General features: G+C 40.9%; 1 protein-coding gene across 5 annotated transcripts in view; it reads left to right on the top strand.

Annotated features, from left to right (window-relative positions):
* GRM3 (glutamate metabotropic receptor 3) overlaps positions 1 to 25,663 on the top strand; it is a 106,420-nt gene that overhangs the window by 75,854 nt on the left and 4,903 nt on the right. For all 5 annotated transcript variants that reach the window (XM_080555367.1, XM_080555366.1, XM_080555365.1 and 2 more), the window contains 2 exons: positions 17,766 to 18,832; positions 24,452 to 24,626. In XM_080555367.1, the coding sequence (XP_080411493.1) occupies positions 17,766 to 18,832; positions 24,452 to 24,626 (1,242 nt within the window). The remainder of the gene's footprint in view (positions 1 to 17,765; positions 18,833 to 24,451; positions 24,627 to 25,663) is intronic.

The following is a 25,663-nucleotide window of genomic DNA, read 5'->3' as shown; positions in this document are numbered from 1 at the left end:
TTAGTGAGTTTAAATGCATACCTTCTTAAAAGAGTTAAGCTTTAGTCTGTTGCTAAACAATCTTGGTTACAGTACATAATTGCTTATAATTTTTCTGTCATGCACTTCTTTAACACCCAAGAATTTTCCCACTCAGCATTTAGAAATAAAGTCAAAATATCTACATCCATGTTTGTGATTGACCAAAACTCCAGGCAAAAATTCATTTATATGCAGTCAGAAATTTTCATTTTAATTTTGACTAAAATATATTTTATACTTCTTATGAATTAGAAGTTGAAGCTGTCCAAGCTAAATAAAAAATAACAATAATTCAAAATCTATCATTTTGCAACTTTGGAAACAGAAGACTATTTGGAATCAAGTGAAATATTTTAAAAGTCAACATGGAAGTCTTTGAAACTCTGAAGAGCTTTGGTTTCTATTAATTTTCATATCCAAATTAAAATGTTAAAATCCCAGTGAGTTATTTTCTAATGACCCTGTTCCATATGTATTATTGCTAGCTTAGAACATGGTTTGCTCATCTCCTTTTTCTTTTTTATCAGTTCTCACATTATAATGTGAATCCATGTTTTTAATGTCTGCAGTTTTTGAAACCAGATGACTGATTTTCAAGTAGTGAAAGAATCAGCAAGTTTCCAAAGACTTCTTTTCAGTAAGGAGTGAAATTTCAATCCACGCAAGTTTTGTCATTAATTTCCATGATACCAAGAATTCACCTTTGCTCTTTTCTGGTTGAAGAAAGTCTCTGGGTGTGTCGTTAACGCAATTTCAGGATCCTCCTGCATGCTATATTTGGTCAACGATCAAATGATCAGTGCAGAGAGAGGCTGGCATGGATGCTACCAGCCCCATCAGCTACACTACAGCCAAATAAGATTGCAGTTTTTCTCACTTCTTTAAAACAGGTTAATGCACACCCACCACAAGGAATCAGGCAATAAACAGAACAAAAGTGATAACCGTGTTTGCTCACCCACAAATAACTATTTAAGAAATGTCTCCTGTGCTGAAAACAACAGGTACAGATAGATGAGCCTCACATGCATAAACCTGCAGCAGGTATCACCTTGCAACTTAACATGACAATATCTGACATTTAAGAGTCACTGAATATGTTCTTGCTTCCCAATGTGATGGTGCATTTCAAACACACCGGTCTGGGCAAATGACAGGTTGCAATTATATGATTGGTGTGAGACTGTGCAATTTTAGACACTTTTTAAACTTCCACACTTTAACTAGTTTTAGTCATTCTCCAATTATAAGTTTCGGTGAGGATCAGCACTCACAGAGGGAGATTCGGCCCACATGAAATATGATTTGCCCCTATATCTCTTTCAAATGACTACAGAAGGAGCTTAGAGCAACTGAGATTCCCACTTACTGTTTAGCTGAAAGCCCGAGGTAAGCCTCTCAGGCACAGCAATAATGGGATCTGTAGAGGAATACTCAGCATCAGCTAATAGCTGATTGGAGAATAGGACTGGTCAGGAGCTGTGCACTCCCATGCCACTGCTACCACTGACATGCTGTGTGACAGGTATTTCACGAATATCTCTGGGGTCCTACTTATTTCTTCCTTTTCCTTAAATTGAAATAACTCCACGGAACTGAAATGTGGCACAAAGCCACGCTGAGATTTCATTCCTTGTTGTTTGTAAGATATACTCAGCACTTATTTTTCTTGCAAGTCAATAAGATGCATGTGACAAATACGAGATCCTGAATATTTTCTGTAATTTATTATTATACAGATGTATATTATTATTATACAGCCATAATTTATTATTATACAGCTTATTTTCCATATAAACTGTGTATGCCCAATCCCCAGTTCCCACAGCAGGACCTGAGAACACAAAGCCCAGCCCATGGATAAACATACTCACTCCTTCTCTGCCTGTTTGGACTTTCAAAGAGATGTAGGCTGGTTTATCTACTTGATCTTCCTATGCTCTTTGTTCCCTCCTAAGGGCACAAGTGCAGCACTTGATGTTCTGAATCATGATGCTCTTCTGCCGATAGAGAGATGCTGGTTCAAGAGGCTGTTAGCTTGTATTACCAGAACAACAAAGAAGTGCTGAACAAAAGCAAAGGGCTCCACAGGAGAGAGCACGGAGTAAACTCAAATTCTCACAGGTGCCCAGACACTTCTTGGTGGAGAGGAGTGTACAGGGGGCTCTTGAGAGGTCTGTGATCCAGGGATGAGCACCAAAACAAGGCAGAGCTCCAAGCATCTAGAAATCCCCTTCCCTCTGAGAGATGGGGAGGCATAAGCAGAAACCAGCTCCACTAATTTCTTTAACTCCTTTAAGCCACCAGAATGAAATAGAAAAGCAGTATTATCATTGCCCACAGCTACTATAGCGAACCTCAGTATTTGACACGTGCCAGGACATGGAACATTAGCACAGGCAGTGCGAAAGAGGTGTCACTGCTTAGGAAAAAGGGACAGGGAACTGTATAGATGTGCTCTGCCTGTTGCTCCTGGTCTAGCTGCTCCTCCAGGACAAAGGCTACATGGTCAAACCTTGCTCATATCAGGCAACATCCTCTCCTGTGGGTAACCAGAATTATCACTTAAAATGAGAAAAGTGTTGTAAAAGTCAGGTCTGATTTGTCCCCTTTCACCCACTGGACTTTATGACAATTTTTTTATTCCTGCCTGACCCTACATTTCTCTGTGAGGTTTATTTTCTTCTCTGCCTCCCCACTCACATACAAATGTCATGAAATTGAAGCACAAATTTGCCTTCTTGTTTTCTCTTCAACACTTCTGACTTTTGCGGTGGGAAAATGCTTTCACAGGCCATTTCTCTGGTAATCCTTCCACTTAAATAGGAAAGAGCTTAAAAGTCATGTTCTGCAACAGGCAGACGTCACCTTACTTCTGAGCACAAGGACACTGCAAAGGTCCCTGCTCTGGGATTTAGCCTTAAATATGTCCTGTCAGAAGTCAACTCTGAAGCTCGGTGTCCTACAAGGCTTGCATGGAGTACAGATGAACAAATGATATGAATGCAGTTACATATGCACAAACTTTAAAGGCCAGGTGCATGTTTACAGCACAGAATACCCACTGATAGACACACAGACTAAAGCTAGAGCACAATCCCAGACTCTGCAGCAGACAGCCCTGCTGCTCCATCATCTCGCCCAAGGAGCTCCTGCTCATCAGGTCAGATCCCCTTTGCCTCTCACACTCAGTCAGTCAGTCCATGTGGATCTGCTGTTTTCTTTTTGCTAATTTACTCCTCCAAGAGGAATCTGTGCAGAAATCTTTTGCTTAACTCTTCCTAAAGCTTTCAATATGTGTGTATATTCATATATAAATATGCATTTGTTTATATACATGTGTATTAAAATGCATATATATTTATGTATGCGTACTGTAGACTCGTAATTTATAGAAGCATAAAGTTGAAGAATAAATCAGGTTGGAAGGGACCTCAGGAGGTCTTTAGTCCAGCCTCCCTCTAAAAACAAGGTTGATTGAAAGATCAGACCAAATTGCTCAGGACTTTACAGATGTAAACTGGCTGAAAATAAAATTTAAACATTTTGCCAGGGAAACATTTAATCCTCTGGCTTGGACTGGAGGTATCACAACGGCAAACAATCAGATCTGCACTCCACATGCCTTCTGTGTCATGCACCGTAGCATGTAAGCTGTGTACTTGGTGAACTGCCAGCAGGATGCAGACATTGCCACCTCTAGGACACAACTCCCAAATAAAACTTTCATTATAATTTCTCTTGCTATGACAGTAGGTCTGCAGCCTACCTGTTAATGGTGTCAGTAGTCAGAGACCATCATAAAATGTGGTCTGTTCATGATTTCATTTGGTGCCACTTAACACGAATTGGCCTGAGTGAGCAGGAGCAGAGGTGGAATTCTGCTCTCGCCTCCTGAGACGAGCTCCAGCAGCAGAGGCTGAGGTGTGCCAGGTCATTGCTTCCCAAGCACAAGGTATTTCTGCCTCCTGCCACCACTCTGCTGTCAGACCTGGGCACTGAGCTCCCATGGACAAGAAGATGGGAAATGCAGTGTTGGCAAGGTGCAGAGCAGCAATAACTTGTTGCAGTCCTCAGGAAGACTGGGAGGATGTTGCCTTTGGCCTTCACCCAGCTGGGTGTCGTTCCTGGAAAGTCTGCAGAAGCCACAGTCCAGCATTGGCCCCAGGATTCTTATAGCAGCATATTTAGGTGAAGGTGCCTTGACATCCCTAAAATAACAAGCAGTTCTCCATTTTGGTTTCTTCTAATCCAATATTTATAAAAGCCACCAGTTCAGCTGAACTATGAAAAAAAAAAATGAACGAGAAGTTAACTAGCCCCTGCTTTGCGTGCAACTTATAGTCAGATTTGTCCATATTATTGAAGTAGCCTTTAGGCATCTTATAAATCTATAGGATGCCCAGGTGTGTAAATGAGAATCAGATTAAACATCCTGTGCTTATAGAGGAATGCATGACTGAAAACTGAGCAGCGCTTTTCTTTCAGATCACACATTTGAGAGACAGAAGGCTCAGTAACCTAATTTCTCTAAATCACAGACTTTATGTGTTTGCCTGCTGTCTCTTTTATAATAGTTATTATTTCATCTTTTGTTTCACTGGAAAATGCCATATGAGTCCCAAGCACCTGGGCCTCGCACAGCAAAAGTGCTCGGAGGAGCAGGAGGGCTCAGGCTCAGGCAGCCTTTTCATCCCCCGGCCAAACACACTCACTTTTCCAGTCCCACATGTCTCTCCACAGCCCTGGAAATACCATAGGATTATGATATTATTCTTCATACAGATTTGCCTGTGCAAGAATTCACATGTTCAAGCTGTCGGGGCTGCTTCTTGTGACCTGGAAGAGCGAGGTATCACATGAGAAAAAAGTCTGGTTCAGGATTCCCGCTCCTTACATTTTAAAACCTAATTTGGCTCTGAAAAGCCCAGAGGATGACCACATTCTGTTGTTACCTCCTATAGAAGAGTACTTTAAGACTTCCAGAGGTAATCTCAGTTAGTATTACTCTCATGGTGAGGTGCTGTTGTTGTGGCTAGAAAAGGCAGGGGCTGCACTCAGAACATGACAATGACAGTATTAAAGAGGATGAGGACAAGGACAAGGACATAAGTAAATTGCATAGGGACACAACAGGACAATGTGACACACTGGAAACACAGACTGCTCTTTTGGGCAATCCATGTGTGTCCTGGACTTCCACAGTCCCAGACAAAAAGGTCTTTTCAAAAGATGATGCAGAAGACCACAGAAAGTCACAAACTCAGATGACTAGTCCCAAAAATAACTAAATGTTACATTATTTTTTTTACTAAAAGTCTATTTTTGACAGTTAATAATTGTGCTAGAAAGGCAGAATTGAAACCATCTTGTACAGAAAAATATTTTTTCTCCTACAATAACTTAATATCACTTCTTTCCTGGAAGACTTTTGCTTCACCTGTTAGAGTACATTACAAAGATATTCTGAGGCTCAACTGACTAAAGGGGATCTGGTACCAAACCAGCACAGCTACATTAATGTGACACTAACCTTCAGAGTAGCCTGGTGCTGCAATCTAGACATAGATCCTGAATCCAACATCACTTTCACAGAGCACATTTCCAGGTAAAACTGCCACAACCTGACTGCTGTACTTGTCCTCGTTAAACTACAGCCCAGATGAGCACGTAAATCTATTCTGGCTTTCTGCAAAGCCTGAGCTATTCACCTCAAGCTTGTCTCTGCCTATTTCCAACTCAGTACAGAAATAATTGGCTTAGTGATACAGTCGTGTTTCTTTGTTTGCAAGATTGAATCATTTAAAAAGGGAGAAAAGAACTCAACCCAACCCCAAAACATTCCTTGTGCGTTGTTTTGGGATTCTGTTGCACTAACACATATTTTTTTCTCAAAAATTTATATATAGCCTTTCCCTTTGTGTAAATGATCTAGTGAATCAAAAGAACTACTTAGTTTCAGAGGAATGACTGAAGGGATTTGCAGATCCTAACACAAATTTACCTTTCTTATTCATGCAAATATTTTTACAAAAAAAAAAAAAAATCACTCAGGCCAATATATCCCACCTACCTTCTAAAACTGAATTCTTAAAAGCAACCAGCTCTGCACTTTCGTGGGGCTGAAAGAACACTCTTCACAAACTGACCTTCCACATGATTCCCATCAACTGCAAACTCGATGGAGCTGGCAGAGAAATGTGTTCAAGGGTCACTTTCTTTCATTTCCTCATCTGTTAGATCCACATTTCTAAACACCTCTAAAAGCGTTTCAGAGAATGTCTGCTTTGGCATCACTGCAATATTTATGGGTATTTTGTTAGCAGATACAGGATATAATGTAAAAAGATATTTCATTGCTATTATCTGGGTGAGTCATTTCCTTGTGTTTTCTTCTTCCTGCCATGAAAACACATTTTGTCTGAGGATGTAACAAGTGAATACAAAGAATGCTAAAATTCTTCAAGGCAGCAGGAAGAACACACATATTCATGCACAGGGGTATCAGAGCAGAGAAGCTTCTAAAAAATTGGCCACAAAACCCCAGCTGGAGCATGGCTCAGTCACAGAAGACATCCTTTGACTCATTTTCTCGCCTCTCACTCCAGCCACAGAGCAGTAAGTCAAAAGCAATTCAGCTGTTCACCATAGGGATGCAAAGGGGTTCAGTGGTAAGCCACAGTGGTGATTTCTCCAGATATAAGTCTTTAATCTTGAGGCATATAAATCATAAACTAAGATCATTAAGTTGTCTTGTAGGGTCTACGCACCCAAATTCACTAATTCTTCAGTCCATAAGAACAGCACAGAGCCAGAAGCAGTGGTGATGTGAAGAGTGGCTGCCAACACCCAGTAAATAGAAAGCAGAGGTTTGTGTGCCTCCCACTCTGAAGGACCCTTCCACCCCAGTCTTACATCCACTTTTCATTTCCTACAGTTTTGCTTTTCTCGTTACAAGCCCGTCTTTCTACTCGCCAATTCATGAATCATCTCATCTTAGTCTAATGGCACATATATATCTATCATTTTCCCTGCTGAAGAAATTCAAAAGTACTTCTGAAAGCTGAGAGACACTCTCTAAATGTGTATATGCTATCAGTCCTCAGTTCAACAGAGGTTTCATGCTGTACATTTTCCTATTTGCTGCTACACACAGATTCCAGACAATTTGCTGGACAACAGAATAAGCTAATGCAGCAATTCCTTTGTACATATGAAATATTTACCACTTCTGTGGCTGAAATGTGAATCTCAGCTAAGACACATTAGTCTTAGCCAGGGAAAGAAAAGCTCTGTGCTCAGAGGAAACAGGGAATCTGTTAGTGCGAGAAAACTGGGTGAAGCACAGCCCTAAACAAAGTCTTCACACAGAATGTGTCCCAGAAATCCCGTGTAATCCTGCAGCTGAGAGTGTACGGACTTTTGGGGTGGAAAGTGATTTGTGTTAGTTGCATCTGATGTCACTTTGACTCCGTGCCACACTATCAACCACACTCTCATATGGGAAGGTTGCATCAGGAGACAGACATGCTCACTTACTTTTCTTTAAAATTCTAATTTACTTAACCCAATTAGTATTACTTCATGTATGATTGCTGATTTTGTATTAGCGAAATGTAGTAAACAGAAAATCCAAAAGCAGCAATCTTTTCTTACAGAAGGGGAGGAGAGAACCTCCTAGTTATCAGTAGCAACACTGGTGAGTTGGGGCATCCATGACCAGGAGATGGTCCCAAGAGATAGAGTAATTCTTCTCTCCATTTTTCCTTTGCTCCCTTTCTTCCAGAAGACTTTAAAGTCCTTGTAACTTCTTGTTTTCTTCTTTGTCTTTTCACCATACACAGGATGTTTTGCATATGCTGTATATATGTTCTTCTTTCTCTTGATTATCCTAAAAAAAATCCTGTCTTGTTTCCAAGCTTGAATTCATTTAGTGAGCAGCAACAGATCCTTTCTGTGTGTACATCTGGAGCCTCAGGCATCTACCTGTTCTTCAGCTACAGAATTCTCCTACTCTCTTCCTTTGGGAAAACCTTCTTTGTGATTCTTTACCTTTTACAGTTAATCTTAAATTTACTACAAAACATTAGAAAATGCTTGATCGTATGCAAATGTAGCTGGGCATGCTGAACTCTTCCAGTCTAGGCAGCAATGACATAGCTGCTTGCACCAGCAGAAAGTTGGGCTCTTGTGATCCCTTCCAATGTTCCATTGATGTAAGTAACCATACATTATGTGGCCCTCATGCTCTTGAGGATGAAAGATATGGCAACAAGCAAATTTTACCTACAGAATCTCCAAAAGTTGATTTTTTTTCCATGGCATTTATGTATGGCCCTGATGGATGGAGCAGCTGATCGTTGCTCCAAATCTTGATGTCAGTTCAGTAGATTTTTCCAGTGGGTGATGATAGACCTCCACCAGACAGTGGCAAATTAGACACTGTTATGAAACTGCGATTGGGAACTGATTAAAAAATAATAATTAAAAAAAAAAGTACTGAAAAAACTATGCTAAACTTCCTCTATTACATTTACACACATATTTGAATAAATAGATAATGGCTACTAACTGAAAGTCCAGTCCAGTAACTGACAGAATAATTAAAAAAAAAAAATCTTAAAGGTTCTTTAGAAAGGAAAATATCTCAAGTCAGATGAGGGTTTGAGGCAGTGCTGTTAGTATTCTTTCTAGATCTCGGAAACACTTTATCAGTCTAAGCCTATCAATGTGTCTCTGCTTCAACCATTAAACAGGCAAATAAATCAACATTTTCTTTTTACATTTTCCCCTGAGGTCCAGAGATTGCTGTTGCTGAACTGATTCAGTGGAGCAAAACATTAGCAAAAATGATTCTGTGCTCTCAGTTTTATCTTTTCTTCCTGAAAGCAGAAGAATTTGCAAGTATTAATAGGACATGCAGCTTGCATGTTGTAGGGTAATGCACATCAGTGAACACTGATGATGCTGGGATAGGTGATGTGGTTCCTGCATAGCTGGTGTGTGATATGCATGAATAACATCAAAATCCAGGTGTTCTTATCCTTTATCTCCCTATCTTTACTGAAATTCATTGTTTTGAGCACCCGCTTTCACATCTAGATTGGCTGACTCAGCATTTGTTCATTCATGAGACACACTCTGTTGAATGCTGACTTAACCTGTCATTTTTATTAGATGTGCATTTCTAGTTATTGCTTTATTATATGGAAATCAGGAAAAAGAAAAATCCAGAATCAAATTTTACAAAGGGAGATAAATCACATTTGATGTACATAGGGGGCTTAACCAAAAGCATTACTTGGATGATTTCTCCATCACTGGCCAAAATTCAGCTCAGCCAGCTTTCATATCTTCCTTAACACATCTAGTTTTTTGACCTAATAAGAGAAATATCAATGGAGAAAGCTCCCCACTTTCCTAATGGTAACTCAGTTTAGCCAGAGCTCGCCTTTGGAAGTGCCTATTTCTCCCCACTGATTCTAGGAGAGTTTCTCTGTAAAACTACACATACAATGTAAACATCCTGATTAAGTTTAAATTAAATAAATATAAGCCACTTTTTTCACATGCATATTACATTCACAGAGAAATATCTGATCTTCTGCAGAATCTTAACCATAGGATGCATGAAACATTTACATTTCCAGCTGAACTCCAAGTTTTCTTTGTTGGTCTTCCACCAGATGTGCCAAATGTTATACCTGAGCCGCATAACATATCTGAGCATAAAGGTTGCTATTTGTGTTTTACTATAGCATTGTTTCTTTATTCAAGCTTTGAAAAATCCTACCACCCCTTTATTTCCACAAAAGGTTCAATAAATTTGAGCTTCAGTTATTTCGAAAAGATGCTCTCCTTAGAATTCACTGCTTCATGGTTTTATCTTCCTACTGGAAATACAATTTCATTTGGCAAATTGCCTCATTATTAGCAATTTGTAGGGTGATTGCTGAGAGTTTTCAGCAGCTTTTTAACAAAAATAATAGCATAGAGCCATAAGATTTGTAGGAAGAGGCAATACTCTTATTAGACTGCCCACATAGCTGTAAAAAAAAAAAAAAAAAAAACTTTTGGCATACTGTGTCTTTGTTGTGTCTTGTCTTGCATCTTCATCAGGGCCTTGTGTTTCCAAACTATATATTTTTAAAGAAGCAAACAAAAAGCTATAAGCAATCACTTTGCAAATAGATAGCAATGAGGCATTTTGCAAAGTGAAATTGTGTTTCCAAAAAGGAAATAAAAACCTGATATACTGAAGTCCAAGCAGAGTTGTTCCTTCAAAATATTTGCTCAAATTTATTGCTCAAATTTATTGAGCAATTTTTCTGATGACCTAATGAAGTTACCTTGTGGCTGAAAGCTTGTGCATTTCTTCCATCTATAGACTGGTCTAATGAAAAAACACTGCCTTTTATTACAAGCTTGAAATTTCTTGAATTTTAGACCATCACATCTACAGCATTACTACTACTAAACACAATTATAGCATTATAAGTAATTAAATTTATGTCAACCCACCTGATTTGGGAGTGTTTTCTTATCACGTCAATTAGGAAATAACTGCCAGAGGGTCTATTTCAAGGTTCATTTGGTTCTGATCTCTAAGGGCAAAATATCTAGCTGAATTATTCAGAGCACTGTCTAGAAGCACCTCTCTAATCCTCAAATCCCCACAGAGGAGTGAATGTTTTAACCACCTTCCTTTAATATTTTAAAAACTGAATCTATTCATGTTTCCTTCAGGCTGATAAAGAAGGACAAAAAAAATTTGTTAGCTATTCAACACTTCCTTATCCACCAGCTACCGTATGCAATCTGGGGGGTGCAATTAGCACGTTACAGAATGGTTCCTCCAAAACCAGTAAGATTCATGTCCCTGTAACTTAACCAAATACCTCAGTTTGTCCAAAAGCAAGTGAATTTAAAATAAATAAATAAATAAAAATGCAGCCTCAAACTCCTCCAGCCACACCAGAGAGTCACTGAGAAGCAAAGTGTAAGGTACATCACAACTTCCCATTGCTCAGGTTAAATGAGAATGTCCTTCACCCAAAAGTCCACATCAAGCACAGGGAACTCCTAACCCCTAGAATGTAGAAAGTCTCAACCAAAATCTCAAGGTCTGAATGCAATGTTAATGTTCTAGTAAGTGCCAGATAACTGCCAGGGCATTTCAAAAGGTACCGGAGGCCAGCCCAGAACTTGTGGTTCCAGCTCCCAAGCTTTTGTTCTGTCACCCTAACAATGGTCATAATTCTTCATAATGGGATTGGGTTCCCCTTGCTTATGTTTACAAAATAACTAGTTGGCCTGAGGGAGGAGTTAGACAGTTTAAAGTCATGGTTTAATTTCCTCTGTAATTACAAGTTGATTGCTAGTATAAATTACCCTGCATGCATTTTGCCTCTCGTGCCAGCCATTTCCTAAAGTGGATAATCTTAAATTAAAAATTAAAAGAGTGGTATCAATCAAAAGGCATTGCTATGTTGGAATCTCAAAATTCATTCATATCAGTTATCAACCAAGTACACATAAGGAAAAAAAAAAAAAGCTTGGATGTTGTTGGTTTTTTGTTTTGTTTTGTTTTTCAAATTCTTGATTTATTTTCTAGTTTCTAATGCAACTTTAACGAAAGAACTTCAAGAAATTTTAATTTCAGGGGATATATTTTGTATTTTTAATGGAGAAATATAATGGTTGTTAAGTATTCATAAGTTTTTGCCTTCCGTATCTCAAAACAGTGAAACACAAATCCTTTAATTAAGCAGAAATCCCCTTTTTAATTCTCTAAAAAACAAGAGTGATTTACTAATGAAAAACATCTCCTCGATGAAGGGTTGTAACTTAACATCAAATTCATTTTCCCTGAGACTTAAGGACAAAATCTTATGCCCAAGAGCTGCACAAGCAAGGGGACAACACATACCTGAAACTGTAAAGCATTACACTCGGGGGAAGTGTTTCCTAAGAAAGGTAGCTAGGGAATTTCACCTTTAGCCAAACTGAGGAGAATGACAAGGTAAATGAATTCCTCTAATCTTTCAGACCCTTCTTAGTTTCTTTTGCCAGTCTCCACTTTACTTTTCTCCTGGACTGTTCTCTCTGATAGTCCCCGCAGCAGTCACAGCAGCCTGTGGGGATAGCTTGCAGGAGATACATCTTCCCACGTACTTTGCGGAGAGCTCATACAAGCTGCTGTCACTTGGCTCGACCAGCTGTAGGCCTTTCTGGTCCAACTGACTGGGTGATATTCATCTCACCCTACTCACTCAACCCAACGTCTCACCTGGACACCTTTACTGTGGGTGTATCTGAACTAGTCACTCTCATTATGGTTTGCAGGAAAAAATAATAATAATCATTGAAAAAAAAATGGTACAGTTCAGCTGACTCTAGATGAACCCTAGAAATACTTCACTTTTCTAGGATAGGAGCTTGGGATACCTAATTCATGTGAAGATATCTGAGTGGTAGACCTTTGCAACTAGTACTAGAGAAACATTTCTGTGTCTGACTACTGCAAACCCTAGGAGGGTCTATGATGTGTTAGAAGTCCCTACAGCAAGTGATTTTCTAACCCGAGGGAGGAACCATAGAGCTGAATGGAAAACAGGTAGACATAGAAAGGAAAATTACATTTGTAGAAGACTAACCAGGGGTGGTTGTAACCAGCTGCAATCCTGTGCCCCTCTCACAAAATATCCTGACATTGTCCATGTCTCTACACATTTTCATGTACCAGACCACTCCATCCTGCCTAAGCTGTTTCTGAGTAAAGCTGAGCCAAGAGATAAGGCATCTCTTACATGCTTACGCATCTTTTTTTTTTGAATGAGAAGAATCAATACTACCCATGACCCAAACACATCCAGAAATAATGGTGTGGAGGTTATAAGTGACTGCTCGCCTGTGTGAAAGCTGATATTTTAAGCCCATTCATTTATTATTAATTGCGGAGAGGTACAACCCAGTGACACCTCACTCTGAGTATTCCTTACACTAACTTTCCAATTGCCAAATTTCAGTGTCTGTCCTGCCAATCAGGTGTGAAACCAGCTGCATTATGCTGAGGTAGAAACAGGAGTGGGCGGATCAGGTCTCCATTACTCGGTCTGAATGTTCAGCCAAGAAGGAATAAGTCACTTTGACCTCAGCAAACAACATCTAGCTAAAATTAAAAGAAAATTAAAAGATATATGGATTCCTGTGGTCCTTTGTGATACTTTTCAAGATAAGGCATCATACATGCAGATGAGTCTGTTGAACAAACACACCATATCCTGCTGTTATATTATTACTATGTTTTTTTTTTCTTACAGTGTTTTAATAAGGCATTGCCCAGGATATGCAACAGGAAGGGGCAGAGAGCAACAAAACTATTTTTCCATTGAATACATAAATGCCTTGTTTTGCTGTATTAAGTCAGAAGTTCAGAGTTTTTGCAGCACTTTCTAGTGAGAGTGAAAAGATTTTACTCAACTGTCCAGAAACTCCCATCTGTTCCCTCTTTACATTTGCACTTGTTTTTAATCCCACTATCTCCTTAAAGTCTATTGGCTGAAAGTCTTTGGGGCCAACAGGCTGTTGAAGAAGGTGCCTTTGGTGCACAAAATATTCCTTCCTACATTTCTTTCCGTACCTTGTGAAATCCCACAGCTTTGCAAGCTGCCGAGCTGAAAAACTGCAGAGCCTTCATCAAGCCTTGTTATTAATGAATTGCCTCCTAGCTACTGAGCTGTGCCTCTGATCTGTACCTTGCTTTGAAAGGATGCACTCTGCAAGCACGGAACAGATGCGTGTTTTATCGGCTATGAAAGATGTTCTCAGATGTAGGCATACGTGTCTTCGTTCTACCAGGAAGCGTTACAGATGTTATTTTCTATAAGACAACATCTATACACTCAGCTCTGTGCCAGACACATGCAAGAGTCTGTATGCAAAACATCCTTCCTGGCCCTAAGACGTCGCTGGCAAACAAAGCTCTGTCTGATTCCAAACCCATTAAGATGACGCTCATTTCTTCCTAGGCTGCCCTGTCCCTCAACAGTTTCCTTGTGCCTAATTAGGATTTAAACTGCTTTGCTTTTTTTCACCTACTCATCCCTGGTTGAAAGATCCTGAAGTATTTTTCACCTAACTGACACATTCTGCATTGCAATTGGCACAAATGACTGCATTCGGATACATTTCAGAAAAGATTTCCCATACTGCCTCTTAAAACAATGTTTTACTCAATAATTAAATTAATCCTCCCTTCAAACTTTCCTTCCGAATTATTTCATGTCACCAAGAGCTGTACAGCATAGACATGAAAAATTATAAAGGTTTCCAAATGAAAGTGACTGACTTGCTTCTAACTGCACATAAGCAAAAACATAATGATTTTATACTCGTGAGTTATGTGATAGAAAAGATGATCCCAGTGTAGGAAGATAGAAATGAAATTATATAATTTACTATATAAAAGCTATGCCATGTTCTTATCCATACCTGAAACTGAAATAGTCATAAAGCTGCACAGTCTTTCCTCTGTTATTTGAACCTGAAGGAGTTTTGTCCCCCACTTCTATAATTGCATCCTTCTCCTCTGATAGGATTTCTTCACTGAGCCGACAGATGTGGGCTGCCTGCACCACGGCTCCATAGGTTTCTGTCTTCTGCACTATGTGTACCCTTTTCTCCTGTTCTCATAAATGTCACTGCTCTTATACCTTCATTGCAAAACTGCTGCAAGCTGGAGTACAAAGCATTGCTGGTTTACCTTTAAGTCGTTTTTAATTACCCTTTCTTTTCCCTGATAACTTCTTTTATAGAATTTCTCCTGGATAACTTGTTTTACTTAAGGATAATTCACTTCAAGAAGTGCATGGGGAGGAGATGACTCCAAGATACTGCTCAAAGGAGTTGAAGCTTGTATTGTCAATCGGATAGCATGGATAGACCCAGAGGGTCTTGCCTCTAATCTCCCAAGGGAAGAAAACAAAACACCTTAGCCAGAACTCTGAAAAAGTTCTGGCAGAAATGTCTGTTTTAAATATCACAGGTTTACTTACAAAACTGAAATCTAGCTATGAAAAAAATCTCAGAGTGATATGTGACATAGCCTTGACATTTCATCTCTGGGAAGATTATCTGCTAATACACACAAAAAATATTCTTTTAACCTAGAAAATAAAATCTTATTTTCTTATGGATTTGTATTCTTGCATATAAACATCTTATTTTTATTATAATCTTTAGATCCACTTTTCTGAAAACATGTCTTTTTGGAAGAGGTGTTACAGGATCTAGAATATGTTGATAAATATCAGTTAAAATGCCTGAGTGATTTTACATAAAATCAGTAGGTATATTAATTGCTGCCACCCAGTGGGCTCATTTGTATGCTTTGGTTCACCATAATATAATTTAATACATCGTTGTTTGGGTAAATGACTTCATCCTCTCCATTTGAGAGAGTGCCATTTATTTTCCTCTATCAGCAGCCACTAAAAATGAATGTTTCCAGCTACAAGCTGTGGTTGATCTAAAACAAATTGTCCTACAAAAATCTTTTCATCGTATTTCTAGTGTGGAAACAGCCTCATGGAAAGTGAAATATATGGGAGCTTCAAGCTAACTGTATGTGAGATTACCTGCTTTGCCTTCTGGACCTACCTGCAAAATCCAAGGCAAATACTTAGTTCTGTATAAATGACAAATACTCTAGCAGAGTTACCTGCAGCTCCACTGGTTCCAGCAGAAGTCACCACTTCTCAGCACACCTCAGGACGTGGCCTGTGTGACACCGAAGTGAATAAATTGGCTCTTAAAACTGGGCTGCTGTGTTAACAATTTCTACAATCTATATAAGTGTTATGAATAATGAAATAAGACAGTGGCAATGACAACACATTATTGAAGAGCTGTTAAGTGCTGCATTATGATTTCATTTAATGCTGCTTTTGGCTGAGAGAGCTTGCGTGCCTATGTGTGAGGAGGAGGAGGGACTGAAGGGAGGCTGCTTAGTATTCTTCTTGTTGACCTATATTTTTAATTTAGCTACTTGTTTAATTTAGAGCATGTTATTTCCAGGAGGACTGGCCATTTGGAGGAGTATTATGCTGTCCTTAATTTTTATGTACTCAGAGGTCTTGTTGGGCAAGACTGTGGTACAACTTGACGCCAAGAGTGAAGAAAAAGAGAGAGAAAAAAAAGGCCACTTACATATTCCTGGGTTACCCAGACTTATTTTGTAATCCTGCAAACCAAGGCTGTCCACCACTGCAGTGGATACAGGTGAGGGGGCAAAATGCAACAGAGAGCAGGGATAAGAACTGGAACTTAAAGTCTTGAGTCTTGGCTCAAAAACAGAAGACTATACATAGAAATAAATTATTTTCCTACCTTGCCCTAAGGTAAAAAGAAGGTTGAGGAAGAAGCACGCTTCCAGATATAGCTCCTGGGGAGGTCCAGCTTGTGTATGAACCCTCTAACCAGGGCTTCTGTGCCAAAAAATCACTGTCCCTTTTGCTGACTTTAGTGGGAGTGCCGCAAAGTAAGGTAATGCTCTGTAGGAGAAAAAGGTGAAAGAATTTGGCCTTAGTGGTTTACAGAAGCTAAATAAATCTACTGCAACAAATCCAGAGTATCTGGAGGTTGAAATGGAGGAATATATTACATCCATATACAATATTGCTGGTGCTCAAGCACAGCATGGGCACAGATGCAGGGAAAAAGATTTATTCCAGCAATGACAGTGGAACCACTTCTGTAACCAAAGACACTGGGAATGAAATCACCTTTATTGCTCATCAATGGCAAAAAAAACACAACACCCTTTTGCTTCCTGCCTATAAAGCCATTCACCTTTGATGCTACAGAAAACGACCAATAAATCACATGGTAAATGCAATTTCCTCCTACATTTTTAATAATTCTTCATTCCCTGCATGAACCTCAGCTGGAGGAAAAATAAAAACTCTCCAGAGCTTACCAGTTGGAAGTGTTACAATATTGACTTCCCACAGAAGGTCACAGATCCAGCTTGTGTTTTTTTCACCTATTCCCAAAACAAGATATAAGACCAAAGCAGCACATGCTGGGAAGTTCAGACCAGACAAGAAATGACAAAAGATGGGAAAACTGAAGCAAAGTAGAAGGGATTCTTGAATTCCTACAACATAGGGAGAAGTTAAGAAGACATAATAAGAAATTGTTGAGGACTTCATAGTTACTTCATCATCATCATCACTAATACACTATTCAACTTCATTTCAAACCGTTGGTCTAAAAACTGATGTTTATGGATCTGACCATTTAATATTTCTTATTCTATGATAGCTGAATTTCACCAAATAACTCTGAGACTGAGTTAGAAGCAGACCTCTTTGTTTCAAGAAATAATGTGAAAGGTCATGATTGTGCATGCTGGGGGGAAAACATTGGATAATTTATTTGCACCCAATAAAAAGATAAGTACGTTGATAATCTAACATAACTCTCCACATGCACAACTATTTCTCATTCAATCAAGTGAAATAGAGTTCTATTATTTGAGTTCTCTGTTTCTTCCAAGTTCAAACAATGCAAAAAAAAAATCTGACAGATACAGACCTCTTGCCTTACCTGTTGGCAGTTGAGTTGGACTCTGTAAGCAGCCTGGTGGCTATGCTTCCCAAAGAGATGAAAAAGTCAGCTGCTGTTTTGACACTAATATTATCTTTTTTTTTTTTTTCTTTTCTCATTTTTTTCCTTCACAGCTCCATTCAACCCTCCCAACGCTGCAGACAGTATGGTCAAATTTGATGCCTACGGAGATGGGATAGGCCGATACAACGTGTTCAACTTCCAGTACACTGGAGACAGATACTCCTACGTGAAGGTTGGTCACTGGGCAGAAACCTTGTCACTTGAGGTGGACTCCATCCACTGGTCGAGGAGCTCTGTCCCTGTCTCGCAGTGCAGTGACCCCTGTGCTCCTAATGAGATGAAGAATATGCAACCAGGAGACGTTTGCTGCTGGATTTGCATTCCCTGTGAAACATACGAGTACCTGGCTGATGAATTCACCTGTGCAGACTGCGGGCCAGGAAAATGGCCCACAGCTGACCTGACTGGCTGCTATGACCTACCAGAAGACTACATCAAGTGGGAAGATGCTTGGGCAATAGGTCCTGTTACCATTGCATGCCTGGGCTTTATCTGTACTTTTATGGTCATTGCAGTGTTTATCAAGCACAACAATACTCCCCTTGTCAAAGCCTCTGGCCGTGAACTATGCTACATATTGCTCTTTGGGGTCTTCCTGTCATACAGCATGACTTTCTTCTTCATAGCCAAGCCTTCTCCAGCTATCTGCACCCTGCGTCGTCTGGGGCTAGGAAGCTCTTTTGCTGTCTGCTACTCTGCCCTCCTGACAAAAACAAACTGCATAGCCAGAATATTTGATGGTGTTAAGAACGGTGCCCAAAGGCCTAAGTTCATCAGCCCCAGCTCTCAGGTCTTCATATGCCTGAGTCTCATTTTGGTACAGATTGTGGTGGTGTCTGTGTGGCTCATCTTGGAGGCCCCTGGCACCAGGAGGTACACTCTTCCTGAGAAGAGAGAGACTGTCATATTGAAATGCAATGTTAAAGATTCCAGTATGTTAATCTCCTTAACATATGATGTAATCCTCGTAGTTTTATGCACTGTGTATGCCTTCAAAACAAGGAAATGCCCAGAGAACTTCAACGAAGCCAAGTTTATCGGTTTCACAATGTATACAACGTGCATCATTTGGCTGGCCTTTCTCCCCATATTTTATGTGACATCCAGTGACTACAGAGTAAGTCTTTGGATATGTGTTTCCATAAATCATGTACACCACTTTAGAGGACCCTGTCATCATTCATTCACTAATAGTTTCTCTCAACATCCTTTGTCCCCTGGATCCCTCGCAAACAAACTCTGTTTCGATGTTAATGACCACCCAAGAGTATTACAAAATTTTAGCTTATTTCTAAGAAAGATGGTCTCATTTTGAACTGTGTATGTATGGCTGGAGATGGAAGTGATTAGTACTATCAGTCTGATTGTGATAGAGACATAACATAGGAATTAAATATTCATACTAGTACATCAGTATGTGGAGCTATAGTCTTACCAGAAAAAAACAAGATCACAAGCTAGAGTGAGTCATAATGAGTTATTTGGTGGAGGTGGGCCTTAAATTAAAAACTGAAGCAACTAGTCCCCTTCTTTTTTTGTTGTTGTTTTGTTTTGTTTTGTGTTTTTAATTTCTAACAGATTTTATGCTTTAATATAGAACTTTTTAGTTTCTCTCCACTTTGTAAGAGATAAAACACATACCTCACTGAGCAGAAAATATTGGTCAGACTTCACCAACAACCTTAAAAAATACTAAATTGTTTAAATTGTCACATATTCGTGCAAAGCTTCAGGTTCAATAAGATTGTATTTTTGGACAGAAGGAAATTGTCTCAGAAAAAGATTCTGATCTGCTCCACTGGAAATCTCACAGTTATTATGATGTGAGAAGTGACTGATGGAGTTGGGCCTTACAACAAATTATGCTGAATTAATTCAACTTTCTGCCCAGAAGGGTAGGAGACTAACTTAGGGTGCAATTATTAACAGTAGTATGTACAAGAAATAGCATGTAAAACTGGAGACTTAATAATGTCACTTAACATGCTTTTAGTGTGACCATCCTGAACCAGTATATTTAGTACTATTTTTCTCAGCTTAGGAAAGGTACTGAAAACCTCGAGAAAACAAGGGTAGATAACAAACGACCACAGTAAGACACGCAGAGTGACAGTAAAAGAGCTAAATATATTTAGTCTAGACAAGAGTAAACCCAGGGAGACGTGATCATAGACTATAAATAATTTCAAGGCAACAAAAAGAGAGAAAAGAATTATTCAGTCTCAGGAGAAGTTAGAATGGAGAGTAATGACTTGAAGCTAATGAAGGAAAAGTTTAAGGTGGGCACTGGGGAAAAGCTCCTGACACTCAAAGTAATCAGAAAGATAGACACAGAAGGAGGGTAATATTGGTGCAGACTGTCACACAAGTGGGCAGCACAGGCACTAATGGTCAAGAGGAGAATGATGATTGTTCAAGCAATATTTTTAGCCTCGTCTCCTGAGTGGGATTTTTCAGCAGCACCCATGGGGATTTAATTTAAATAAAAAGTTCCAAATAAGCCAACTTGAGTCCTACTGAGATAACAGAAAATTGACACCTTTTTGATACTTTCATGACATGTCAGGAACTTTTTGAAAATCCCATTCCATATGCCTACATTTTTGGCTTTCCTTTGAAAATCTCTTGCTTACTTTCCATGAAGTATCACATGTAGACTACAAATCAACCTGTGCCATCCTAACGTATACTGATACTGGTGGCATCACTAATGACCAGTCTTAGAAACATAATATTAGCAAAGAAAAAAATAAACGCTGACTGGCTTGAGATTCATTACTAGGACTCACCCTTCTGAAAAAAAGGGGGAGAACTCCTAGAAACGTATCCTGAGATTTGGCGTTGGCCTCACTGTAGTTCAAAAATAACAAAAAAGATAGATAGATAGATAGATAGATAGATAGATAGATAGATAGATAGATAGATATAGTACTAATCCCTACCAGTAATGATGTGGAAATGTCCCTGCATGAACCCTGTATGAGAAGCACCAGACAGCATGTTAGATGTGCTGTGATGGCATACATCTTTCTGTCTTACAGATCTACCCACCAGACAGTCCTGCTATTTAGTTAAGGCCTCCTCTACTTTGAGAAGGGTTTATGGTATAGCTGTGTTTTTTATTTCTAGACTAAGCTTGCTTATATTTTCAAGACCACTATTCTTTTTTCCCTGAATAAAATAAATTTTACCAGCAAATGAAATTCTGAGGGAAGAGTTTACAGTTGAATTCATGGTGATTCAATCATGAGGTCAGCTTTGGGATTTTTCCACACAAAATTTGTCTTCCCATAAGCACCGAGGTTGGAGAGGACCTCTCAAGATCATTTCAACCAACCTTCCCTGCTCAGAGCAGAGTTACCTTCAATGGGTTGCTCAGGACTGTGGCCAGTCAGGTGTTGAATATCTCCAAGGATGAAGACTCCACAGCCTCTGTGGGCAATCTGTACCAACGTTTGACCATCCTCATAGTTCCTTATGTTTAAACAGAATTTCCCTTATTTCATTTTGTGCCAATGGCCTTATGTCCTGTCACTGGGCACTACTGGGAAGGGTCTGGCTCCCTCTTCTTTTCTCCCACCATGAGGTACATATACACACTGGTAAGATCCATCTCAGCCTTCTCTTCTCTGAGGCTGAGCAACCCCATCTCACTAGTGTCTCACTAGCATTGAGAAGAGGGAAAGGAATGCTTCCCTTGACCTGCTGCCAACACTCTGCCTAATGCAGCCCAGGAGGCCATTGACCTACCCAGAGCTGCAAGGGCACTTTGCTTGTTCATGATCAGCTTGCTGTCCACCACAGTCCTCAGGACCTCCTCTGCAAAGCTGCTTTCCAGTTAGTTGGCTCGCAGTTCATACTGGTACATGGGGTTATTCCACTCAAGCTGCAGGACTCTGCTTTTCACTCCAATGAACTTCATGAGTTTCCTACCAGCCCATTTCTCCAGCTTGCTGAGGTCCTACTGAATCACAGCTATCTCATGTATTAACCACTCCTCCCAGTTCTGTTTCATTTCCAAGCTTATTGAGGGTGCACTCGCACTCTGTCCCATCATCCCAGCTGTTAAGGAAGGTGTTAAGCTGCATTGGCCCTGGTATCATCCCCTTGGGTATGACACTAGTGACTGACCTCTGGCTGGATTTTGTGCCACCGATCAAAAGCCTTTGAGCCAGCAGCCCAGTCAGTTTTCAGTCCACCTCATTGCCCGCTTTTCTAGTTCTTCCTTCGTCAGCTTGTCAATGAGGAAGTTATGGGAGACATTGACAACTACCAGCTACTTTCTCATCACCCACACTGCCAGTCATTTTGCTGTAGAAGGAGATCAGGTTGGTTAAGCAGAAATCCTCCACCTTCTGCAGGGAAGAAGACCACCTCCCAGTCTTCCCCAGTCCTCCCCAGGCATCCCTGCAGCTCCAGCACTGCAGAGCTGCATCCTCCCTCAGGAGCTCAGTCTGGTTTGAGCCCTCTGACGTGCCAGGTTTAGTTGTCCCAGCTGGGGACCATGCCCTGTGGCACATCACCATCACTCAGCACACAAATATAGCCTTCAGCATCATTTCTAACCCTCTTCTGTGCACACTTCTGCATGCTGCTGAACCAGTTCGCTGCTCAGCTCTTACAGAGGGCTCCTCCCAGCACCTGCAACACAAGTGCCCAACCCTCCTGGGGCACAAACTCCAGCACTCTTTGATCAAGGGCAGCTGACAGCTCCTTAGGAGCTGCTGGAGGTTGGTAGAAGTCACAGCTTCCTACAAGGATCCTTTTCCCAGCAGCAGCAGCAAGACACCCTGATGTTCCTTGGAGACTTCCCAAGAATCCCTCAATGATCCCAGAACTAGTTCCCAGAAAGTCCCAGAAGCAGAACCCAGAAACTGCTGCGTTTGGTGGCTGCACTCTCAGAAATTTAAATGAGAGCTTCTGGAAAAGATTGATGCTATTGATTTTTATGCAGCGGTCCACACTGATTTCATTGAGGCGTTATCCTTCAGAATCAAAGATACAAAGAAACCTGATGTGACTGATAAGCACACATATTTCACAGCTGCTCCAATACCTAGCACACCTGAGGGATTTTTTTTTTTCACCCAATTACCTCAGACAAAACCTATAGAAATGCAGATACACAGGAAGGGAAAAGTCTGGGAGTTAGATTGGTTATAATGAAATCGTGTGTCAGAAGTTTCTATTGTATAGACAGTTTCTCCCTGCATTTTCTTCACTTTCTCACTCCCCTGCCTGGGAGATCCTGCCTGCTCTAGCAGGATTGCCTTGGCTCTGCCAGCACTGGGGTCTGCGGGGCCAGGTTACACCTGGAGCCTCTGAATGACACAGGTTAAAAGACACCCTGGGGGGGACTATTTTTATCCCAAACCATTTCACTGATCAGGTGTGTAATTGTGTCCGCACAGCTGAGCTGCTCCCGAAGGCACAGACCATATCTTGAAAATACTGGACGGATGTTTGTTTTATTAGAAAACTCCTAGTCCTATTTTACCCGTACAGTGCCTGGTTCAAGACCTGCTCAGACGTGACGGCAGAGGCCTGGGGACCAAACACAGACTGGTGACCTAGAAAGTGCAATTGGGAATGTTAAGGTGTCCCTTTCTCTTGCTGTCCCTATAGGGTCTTCCATGATCCCTCCCCTCATGAGACCCGAGCATCTTTTCATTATACCTGCCACATCCACCTTTGGTGATTATTAATTATATGTGATTATTAATTATATGATCACACAAATTATACTCACTGCTGACAACACACTTGGTGCTCTGTGGATATATAAAGCAACAAAGTCCATTCGCTACTCCAATTTTCATTTTGCAACAACTATTTCTGACGAGGAGACGTGAGAAGCATTCCCATGGAAGAAGGCTAATCTCCAAGGACTGCAGGAGTGTAACTAAGGCAAAACGAGTCATGGATGTATGATCATTCAAATTAAGCAGTAGAGTTTATGGCAGTTTAATTCAACATCTTAATTAAGGAATCTGCTTGGAAGAAAAGAATATAAACTGAAAATGAGGCAGTAAACTGGCACCTAGTTGTGAAAAAAGGAAGATAGACAGTGACAGAAAAGCTATGCTAACAAATGGCCCATGACAACTACTCCAAAATCCTGTAGCCTTCCAAACAATTCATTTCTCAGCCCAAGTGTTCCTGCCTCAAAGTCAGGGCACCTTTCAGGGTCAGCCTGGCAAATGTCACCAGTTCTTAGGCTTACTCAAATTCATACCTATGTCTCAGTGAGGGATTGATCAGGTTCTCTGATTAGGATGGAAACTGGAGGATAAAAGGGTTTCAAATGGATGTTTCTCATGAAGCATCAAATGTTACCCCACGTGAAGCACTGTGCCTGCAGCCTGGTTTCCAGTGTAGCTGGCTTTGCTCAGTTGTAGCATTACAGGCTTTACAGAGGACTTCCTGATCAAGTTAGGAATCAAGGGCATGGGGGTAAAAGAAAGAGACTGTTCTCACTCTTGTGCTTAGCTGAGGGAGAGCACACTTGGTCAAGCACCCCTTGATAATATGCAGAGACACAGAGCACCATCAGCACCACGCAGCTCTGTTGTACAATCCTAGGATTGTGGAAGATAGGGATGAAACAGATGTCCGAGCCAGCCTGTACCAGTGCTGATTGTGATTCCTACCGTTGTATGATGATGATGCTTCTAACACTCTGTATCTCCGAGCTTTCCGCACTGAAACCTGGCCCTTTGCCCCCGCTCTCTCCCAGGTGCAGACCACCACCATGTGCATCTCCGTGAGTCTGAGCGGCTTCGTTGTGCTGGGCTGTCTGTTCGCGCCCAAGGTGCACATCATCCTCTTCCAGCCCCAGAAGAATGTGGTCACGCACAGACTCCACCTCAACAGATTCAGCGTCAGTGGGACCGGGACCACTTACTCCCAGTGTAAGTAGCAAAACTGCTGCCTTTCTGTAAGGATCTGGGGTTGCAGTGGCTTGGGGTAAAGGCAGAGGATGCTTTTTTACCAGCAACAAAAAGTCTTTTGTAGGCAGGGCTGTGTACCCCATGGAAGCATCTGTTTGTGTCTGGAGAGAAAAACTCCTCCTCCTCCCATGGGAATGAGCTCGGAGCCTGATCTAAAGCTTACTGAAGCCAGCAGAGAGCTTGCAGCGGGCTCTGACTCCAGCCTGTTCAGCACAAAGCAAGGAGGCCCCGTTGCTTGCTGTCACTGTCACTCTGGCAGCAGCACCAGGAACAGATTACCCTGGAGTATTCCCATCAAAATGACACCCTGACAGGACCCGGGCCACAATGCAGCTCTCTCTCGATGCTTTTTATCACCTGACTTAAAAAGGAAAAGCTCCAATTCTGCAGCAAGCGCGTACGAGGGATGCCAGAAACCATTTCTGTATGCTGAGTGTGAGCAACACCCTTTGTAAATGCCACAGAAGGGAAAAGCAACTGGTGCTGTGCTGCAAGGAGAGCTCACCTGCTCGGCCTCCCTCCTTCCCTGTGCCTTCATCCCAAGCAGATTCACGTCTGTGATTTTATGAGGCTGTCGCTCTTCTTCTGGGTGTGTTCTTCAGAGATTTGTAGGGTTTAAAAAAAATAGGTCACATATATGTGTTTTTTTTCCTTGTCAAACTTAACAAGGCAAGGATGGGAGCACACAGCACCTTGTTCACAGAGCTCTGCAGACAGCATGCCGAACCTGGAGAGCTGGTTGAAAAACACACTGCAGCTAGAGAGAGGCGAGGTATAAGAGAGAGAAGAAAGTGGGGATGCACAGAGCAAGGCTTGCCAGGAAGTTCACGCTAACCTAGCCTCAGGCTTTTGAGTGTGACTTAAATTTCAAAATTTTCTAGAAATATTTGGTATAACAAGCTTCAGACAGAATGTGGAAGGAGCTATAGACCCCACAGTGTGTCAGATGGGCAGGGATGAGGAGGTAAAGGGAACCCAGCCATCCCCGCCTCTCCCTT

Source organism: Anser brachyrhynchus (assembly GCF_964034855.1).
Source record: "Anser brachyrhynchus genome assembly, chromosome: 1".
Classification (NCBI taxonomy): Eukaryota; Metazoa; Chordata; class Aves; order Anseriformes; family Anatidae; genus Anser; species Anser brachyrhynchus.
This window is presented reverse-complemented; position numbering and strand designations above follow the sequence as displayed.